The sequence below is a fragment of the Epinephelus moara genome, chromosome 22 (assembly GCF_006386435.1).
Source record: "Epinephelus moara isolate mb chromosome 22, YSFRI_EMoa_1.0, whole genome shotgun sequence".
Lineage (NCBI taxonomy): Eukaryota > Metazoa > Chordata > Actinopteri > Perciformes > Serranidae > Epinephelus > Epinephelus moara.
In genome coordinates, this window is record NC_065527.1 from 39,621,312 (window position 1) to 39,630,193 (window position 8,882).

At 39.0% G+C, this 8,882-nt stretch overlaps 1 protein-coding gene across 5 annotated transcripts in view; it reads right to left on the reverse strand.

Moving 5' to 3' along the window:
* ago4 (argonaute RISC component 4) overlaps positions 1 to 7,949 on the reverse strand; it is a 28,414-nt gene extending 20,465 nt beyond the window's left edge. For 3 of the 5 annotated variants that reach the window (XM_050034101.1, XM_050034100.1, XM_050034098.1), the window contains exon 1: positions 7,748 to 7,949. In XM_050034101.1, coding sequence (XP_049890058.1) covers positions 7,748 to 7,766 — 19 coding nt within the window. In that variant the 5' untranslated portion in view covers positions 7,767 to 7,949. The remainder of the gene's footprint in view (positions 1 to 7,747) is intronic. The other 2 variants (XM_050034102.1, XM_050034099.1) reach the window with 1 other exon arrangement.
* Between the last annotated feature and the right edge of the window lie 933 nt (positions 7,950 to 8,882).

Sequence of the window (8,882 nt, forward strand, 5' to 3'; positions counted from 1 at the left end):
TGTCACGACTTGGATTAAAACCATGTGATGATTCACTCTATTTTGTCCTACTGGCCTTGTTACCGATGGCAACAAAGGGCCTACCAAGTGCTATGTGTGTGTAATTCTGCATTATGTGTCACAAACAAAGCATTTCTCTTGCATAGAAATTCAATAGTAGTTCAGGTTTATTGCTTTATGCCTCCATGCTGGTGCGTTGTGTTGACAGTGTCTACAGAAAGCTTTACAAGCAGGAAAGTGTGTTTGTATAACTTTCTGTCTTCAGTCACATGTACATGTGAGGGTGGAGAAAACAATTTGGATAAAATGCAGTTTGATACAACACCGCAACTGCAAATTATGACCACAGAGATGGATCAAAACCTCTTTTATACAAGTTTGATCTTTTACAAAGCTAATGCATATATCAGGACTACTGTGCTCAAGAGTTTCTGCAGTGATTAAGACCCATTTAATACCACATAGAATGCAGTTTATCCACATATTGATCTGACATGTTTGATCAATCCTTTAGTCTATAAAATGTCAGAAAATATTGAAATTTGTCCAATCAATAGGCCAAAACATATTTACAAGAACGTAAAAAGCATACATGAGCAGCAAATCCTCATGTTGGAGAATAAAATAAGAAACCAGAGAACAAAACACCTAACTTCTACAATGCTCCCACTGTGGTATGACGCAGTGCAGCGTACAGAACATAACCGGGTCGCAGCTGCGCCTGGTGGAATTGTCCCTCCCAGCTCACTTACAGTAACCATAGAGGTGAAGATAGCAAAACCGGTTGAGTTATTCATCTCGTAACGTGCCTAACTTTAGCTGATCATAACATATCAGGTATGGAATCAATCTTCGGATTCTCTGGCTAAAAATGAGACCTAACTTTTCCAGGGATGTCGGTTTCTGAGAGACAACAAAGGCCAAAATATGGCCTGCAACCGACAGTAAGGGTTGTTGCTCTTAGCCAAAACCATTTTCGGAAAACTCGCACCCCAAGTTTTCCAACAACTGAAAAATCACCGCAACCACGAGAGATCCTTGAGCATACATCCATATATTTACACAAATAATTAGGCTGATTGGTCCAGTAGTTTGCAAGATTAGCTACAGACAGATGTATATACACACACTCAAACACACACAAATGCATGATCCCCTCCAGATAATTATCAAAACTTTCTGAAGATCGACTAATCTTCACAGCTCTAGATAATACCATGCTAAGTATTTAAGTATGATGGAAAGCCAGTATGTATATGGCCTAAAATTATTTACCACGTAGCCCTCAATCAGTTACTACAACTAACATTACTGCCTCTACCAGGCAAAAGACTTTGGTCAATTACAGTTCAAACTTTTATTATTTTCTAGGGCCTTTAAGGAAACAAAATGAAACACCTTTTAAGATTGTAGAACTTGCAGATACCCTGGGTATTGAACTGTACGACACTGTACATGTGTTTCTATTTTTCTTTGCACATTGGGTAAATGTACAGGTACTACAAAAAGGGTTTTACTGTGTATGAGCAGCACAGCAAGTTCGAGGTCTTCCTCTTCCACTTCCAGCAAAACCAGAGTTGTACCTATATTTAGCCTCCTCAGCTGCCACACTACTACACTAGATATGCGTGTCTCAACATGAAATGCCTGAACCCATCCTTCCTACACAACTCGTCTACTTACCACAGCCAACACCACCAACCCTAACTCTATGTTTTATATAACAGCTTATGACTGAAACTGACAATTATATAGTAGTAGTTTAGTATATAAACTGTCAGTTTGGTCCAAGTAGATATCTTCAAATTGTTTGTTTGTGTGATCCACAATCCAAAACCCTAATATACCCTGTTTACTATCACATACGACAAAGAAAAGCAAGACATTCTCACAGCTGAGCAGCTGGAATAAGGAAGTGGTTTTGTTTTTTTTAATGAAATGTTTCATTTGATTACCAAAACAGTCGCAGATAAATTTTCCTTCAGTCAACTAGCAGATAATTAAAACCAATCGTCTCAGCTCTAAATTGTTCTCTAGCTGGGATGATTTTAATTAATTGGATTTGTTGTTTTTCTTCATTCAGCAACACCGTCTCAGGTTAGTTTACGAGCACAAACAAGCAAGTAAAAATAGGTAATAGATAGAATATATATATATGTTCTGACCTTTTCTCTACAATGACTGTTTAGCAATTTCTTACAATTTAATTCCCAAATTCATTCATATAAAACAAGACACGTTGATCAGCTTCACCTTCCTGTTTAACAAAATGACACATGGCCAGTATTGCCTCAGATATCATGGTGTATGATTACTGAACATCAAAATACATGTTATCAAGAGCTCATTATCCTTAGAACATTTATTTGACACATGTATATATTTTTTATTCTTCTTTTCTCTGTATTGTTTTTATTTTATGCATTTCTTTGTTTTTATTGGATTATTGTGCACTGATTGGTTAGTTTTTCTGCTCAGTGTCCTTCCTGTTGTCATTTATCTTTTATTTCTGAATTATGTTAGTTTAGTTCTTTTTTTTTACTAACCATATGTTTTTCTCCTGAAGTTAAGGGTAGGTCCGTTGTTTAAGCCTGTAGTTTCTTTTCTCTCCTGACACATATCTTATTTTTTCAGTACCTGGATCTTATGCAGGTTTATGCTTGTGCAAATAACAGTAGAAAAGATACCAAATGTAGGGCTGCAATTTAGGATTATTGATTAATCTGCTGATTATTTTTTACAATTAACGTTGAGTCTATGAAACTTGGGCTGACCCAAATACTTCAAAGCTTCAACTGTTGCCATGATAATCAATGTCCAAATCAGTATTCGATGCTCCGTTATTCTGTACCTGTACCACCCCCAAAAATTCCAAATAGTCCAAAATTAATAAGTAGTAATCCAACATAAGTCATTGTGCATCAGCATTAGGTATTAGTAATTGTTAGACAAGGACATTTAAGTTAGTGATAGGCCTAGTTTCAGTTTGACCACACGAGACAGGCTTAGAGTTATGCTAGCAAAGTGTCGAAAAAGTCAGCGTTTGGAATGGTTTCAAAATTATCAAAGGTAACTACTAAAAAGTCCAGTGTCAGATAAGTCGGAGGATACTGGCATATCAGAAATCTACAACGAGCTTGGCAAATCATGAAAACTGTAAGTAACAGCTTAACTTGCAATGTTTTCTTTTTTTATTTATTAACATTACTGCAACCTACATGTTAACCAAGTGGCTAACTGTCACGTTATTTTAGGTGTAATAACTGGAAACTGGGCGTTTCAAACAATGCCTTGTCATCCGTCTTAACTCATGCGAAGCTTCAGTTAATTGCTGATATTTCTCACTTAAGCTTCAAAGCCCCAAAACTGGTATTCAAGACAGCCTCATATGAAACATTAAAAATTAGTGGAAAATTGCCGATCACGAGCCCAAGATGACTTCCTCAAATGTCTTGTTTTGTCCGCCCAACAGTAACCCAAAGATATTCGGTTTACTGTCCTATATGACAAAGAAACTGCAGATCCTTTCATGTGAGAAGCCGAAATTTGGCTTTTTGTCACTATTTTTGCTTGAAAAATGACAATTTTTCTGTCCATCGACTAATAATTCCAGCTCAAACTAAATGACATCAAAACAAAAATCAAGAAGCAAAAACAAACATCGATATGTTGCATCCAAATAACCAACTCGAGTAAAGCTTTGGGGTAAACGTGGGGTCACTTCAGTATTTTGTACTGCTGCTACACTGAGAGGTAAAAAACACAACTTGGCCTACATTCACGTAACAGAATATTTTAGTGCTCCAAACTGTCATGGGGGAAAACATGGGCACCAGCAAGCGAACATTAAAAATTCACAAACAGCTTCTGATATGAAAAATTTCAGGAGGAGCATCACATGCCCATGCAGGCCGTCCAACACAGTACAGAGTGGAACTTGAACAGAAATTAAACTAAAGCCAAAAATATGCAGGACAACATTAAGTCCATCTAGAATACGCCCTCTCTTAAGTGATTTCTTTTCTGACTACGCCCTTCCTTTTTTTGTCACAAGCATATTTGGATAAAAATGTACATTTTTCATGCCAATTGTGTTTTATACATCCTTTTAGGAGCCATGTCATGCATTATTAAAGAACAATGAGATGATCTTAGCAGGTCTTTTTCTGTTTGACAGAATCACTATCAATAAAACATTTTAAATAGAGCTAGACATCACATAAAGAGACCCAAAGGTGGCATTTGGGCCTCGATTTAAGCAACTTGTTAAGCAAACTCCCTCTATAATTTTAAGCGTCTGCTCAGAGTGAGACAGAGCTGCAGCTTTGAGTCACAGAGGAAGTGAAATTAGCTTTTCCTGGCGCAGAAAATGACAGATCATGCACTGGAGCCAAACAAGTTTCTCTGCTCCTTATGTTGTCTGAGTGCATCTTTCATCTTGGCTCCAAAATTGACCACCAACATCCTCAAGGAGCAACACAACACAGTACAAAGATTATCGCCTCCCGGTCCAATAACACTGTTTTTTTTCCTCTTCGCTGATCTAATGTTTAAAAACCAGTAGACTGTGTGTGGTTTACTCACATCTGATGAGAGAGGTTTACTACTCGTGCACTGTGGAGCCTACTAATGCTACGTGTGTCCCTGGTAACCACAGTGTGATCAAGCAGAGAGATAGCTGGGCTTAAACTAAGCATGAGGATGATGGCTTGGCCTGGTGATGAGTCAGAGACTAACAGCGCTGAGCAGGGAGCGCGCTGAGACACCCACACCTGCAAATCACCTGGATTAAGGTAATACACGTAGGACTGTGGAAAAGACAGGAGGTACTGAGAAAGACCATTCACAAGAAGGGAATACCCAGCCCTCAGTGTAGAGAACTTTAACTCAAGGCTGTTGCTTCTGGAGCAACTGATTTTGACTTTAACTAATGGGTTTAGATCGGCAAAGCAATATTCACTTTTTACATAAATGTCGCCTCTGCAGTCAGTGTTCATCAGCCATAAACAGCCAATGGATGCATTTCCCACACATAACATACACATCGGGTCTATGTGTAATAGCTCATGCTGAGATTATCAAACATTCCCAAATTCTACCGGGAATAGCAGTCCGTTGCCTTTTTGCACCCATTTTTGTAGATTCTCGCAGTGTGGAGTCATATATTTTGGGGTAATCATGAATTTCTCTCTAAAGTTGAAACATTTCCACTTGAGTGGCCTCATCTTTGTGTCAAATCACGTCACTTACAGTAAATTGTTGCCTGTCTGCCTCTATTGACATCTTTTCTGTGATGCATTTAGTCTGAACTCTTGATGATTCTAATGATTTAATTCCATGACATTTAAATGGAAGTTTAAACTTAGATTCGTCAACAAGTCTAAAAGTAAAGAAACACTCATAAAACCATCAAAGTTTAGCACAATTAAATTTTTCCAGGTAAGATCTTGCATATGTTATAAGACCTTTTGAAATCCTTAATCATATTTTTCAGTAACCAAATCATATTTAGATGCCGCTTAAATGTGTGACACTTTATACTGCATATTATGAACATTGCACATCATCCTACAAAACATGACAACAACACACTAAATGCAAACTAAAATAACATTTGGTGAAATCCATGTTCTGTAGAAAAATTACTCTTGAAGAAAAGTACCTGATTATTACAACATTTACGCCGGGTGAACAAAATGAAGAAACACCCTTCAACTAATGCGCTTTGTGAATTAGATTTTGCAATGTGAACGCTGTGTTCTTCAGTGGGAGATTCTATGCAGCGCTGGATATTGACAGTTTGTCTTTAAAGCTTTAAAGGAATACTTCACCCACAAAACGACAATTTAAATATTATTTAGTCGTGCTGTGTTACCTTGAATTAACGAAGAAGACTTTGTTCTTCTCGCATGCCTCCACGGAAAACAGCGAACACATTGATTTATTGATTGGGGACCCCTTAAACAGTAAAACCATATGAAAACATCCATTTACAAAACCTCACACAACTCCAGCAGTATAATCCAGGGCTCATTTATCCAGTCGAACACTCAGTACTTCCTACACACATGCAGTTTTCACTAAAACCTTACTATTTAAAACAAAATTTATCAATGCTCTTTTCAAAGCCAGACTCCAATACTAAGTTTTTTAATAAAAATGCATGTGTTTGGGAAGTACTGGGCATATGACTGGATAAATGAGACTTTGATTTTACTGAATGAGTTGTGTGAGAGTTTGCTGTGCTGGTTTGAGTTTGTTTTGATCCAGTTGTGCTGTTGTTAAACACGGTCCCCAATTAATCAATGTGTTTGCTGTTTTCCATGGAGGCATGTGAGAAGAACAGTTTTCTTCATAAATTTAAGGTTACACAGCATGACTGATTAATACACAAATAGGCATTTTGAAATGGAGCTGGCTCCTGGAAACCCTGGGAGTACCTGGTGAATTTTGCAAAGTAGCAGCTGCTGTTGGAATAGATAAGAGTTTGATCGCTTTCACTGATTATGTGTGGCTCACACACCTGTAGATGGCTGCACAATATTTTGGTTTCTTAAACATTCCTCTGGAAACTCACACAGCACCATGCATCTGTTTAACATGATTTAAGCAAACGTCCTCCTTGGATAATGCACCTTAATGCCACAACCTTTCTTCTAGAGCATGTGGGCAATGTGTGGACATGCAGCAATTAGAATAAAAAAACATTTTTTCACTTCATACTGCAAGCTGCACTCAATCCCTCAGCAGTATGTAAGGGCGCATTTCTCAAACAAAATGAGGAACAGTTTGTCTAAGTCGGAAAAAAATGGAGGTAAACACACATTTTGCATGTTCTGACAATAAAAATGCATTGTATGGCCGAGTGTACAGGTGTGCGGCTGATTTCTCGTCGCATGCTTCATCATTAGATCACTGCATCGCTGCAAAAAAGTGCCTTTGTTATCATATAGCAGAATAATATGGAGCTGGCCTGCAGATCTGATCGATAAAAGCGCCATCCATTCCTGCTGTGCTCTCACACAGACGCATGGCGCGTGAACCAATGACAGACTCGCATAAAAGCAGTAAATTGGGAGTCACAAAACACGCACGTCTGCTCATTTAACGCCTGTAACATGTGTTTTAGCGGCGTTTGTGTTGTTTTCAAGCCATCGCTGTCATCTTGGACGGAGGGCAGCCCGAAGAGACGTACTGTTCCCGATGGCGATGGTACAAATTTAGATGGTTTAGCAGCAAAGATTTAACACAGGTGGGATATTTTGTCAAATTTCGACGGGATTGTGTGGTCTCGGTGTAGGAATTGGGTCGAATTGTGTGGTCAAAGAGAAACACATCGTGTACAAACAACGTAAACACACCACGACGCGGAAGGAAGGAGGAAGGAAGGTCCTAGTTAAATCCCCACTCACACAATGCCAGCCCCGACACGACGGGCTGTGCGTGCTTCAGATAAATAAAACCGCGCAGACATTACTGGATAACCCGTTTAAAAACCAACCCTCCTCGTACAGACACAAAACGTGGCTTCCGCTCGGTGTAAATAAATCCCCTCACACACACATACACACACACACACACATACACACACACGGGCTGGGCCTCGGTTTGTTTTCCCGTCAGAGCGTCGAGGCCTCGCTGCAGCCGCGGCCCCCAGTGATGCGACGCATTTGCGCACACGCGCCTCACACACGGCTCGCTCCCTCCGCTGCTCGCTCGGTTTTTTCTATTTTCTTAAATGTCTTACCGGGTCCGAGCGCTTCCATGGCCGAGGCCTCTCTCTCCGTCTCTGTCCCGGCCTGGCGGCTCCGTACCGACGCTGAAATTGGGGGCGGTATCGCGAAGCTTAAAGTGGCTAATTTAAGAAAAGGGAATATAGATAGATGCGCGGATGACTGCTGACTGAACTAACTGACCTGAGCTACCGCCGCTGCTGCTGGTTCTGGGGATTTGTAAGTGCGCATGCGTCAGTCAGAAGCCGTGGAGTCCGCTCTGCGCATGCGTAATTTGTTGTACCGCACTGGCAGATCAAACTTTAATGATCCCAGTCAATGGACGGGCGGGGGTAGAAGCTGGGGAGCTGCGGAATAGTAACTGGATACAGTAAAACTTATCATAAATTTAAGACTATATACAATATAATATAATACATATAGTTTAAGACAAGAAAATATAAGATGGAAATGTAAAAATACACAAGTTACCAAACCAACACCAGGTGAAGGGAGCAAAAATATTCAAATGAAGCAGGCCAACACTGACTGAAATAACACTCAAATACTGTACTTTGGTCCTGGACTCAGCAACTTAATCTTGAAGACAGTTCCAACTGCACTCAAATAGGCTACCATTGGTACTTGAGTACAACCACTTATTGGAAAAAATAATCAGTACTAACTACTGAATTACTCACTCAAGTAAAGAGTAATTAGGCATGGAATTACTTGAGTAATAATTTTTTTTGTAAAATAAACTATGATGCATTATTATAGATTTAGATAAATAACTAAAGTTAGCCCCACCTTTACCAGCCGAAACATTAAAGTGATGCATAACACTCATGGATCAATGACTATATCCAATAATATGTAGTACTATTCTCATTCTCCATGACTCCTTTCACTGTTGGTACCTTAAGTCTGTTTTTCAATTTTACTTGCAATATAGTATTTCTACACTGTGGTACTGCTGCTTTTACGCAAGTAACAGATCTGAATATTTATTTTGCCACTTAATCAGATTTTTACATCAGTAGCAATACAATACTGTAAAGATACTCCATTACAAGTAAAGGTCCTGCATTTCAAATATATTTTAAGTAAAAGTATGTAAGTAATTTCGGCAAAATGTACCTCAAGTATTAAAAGTAAAAGTCCTCATAA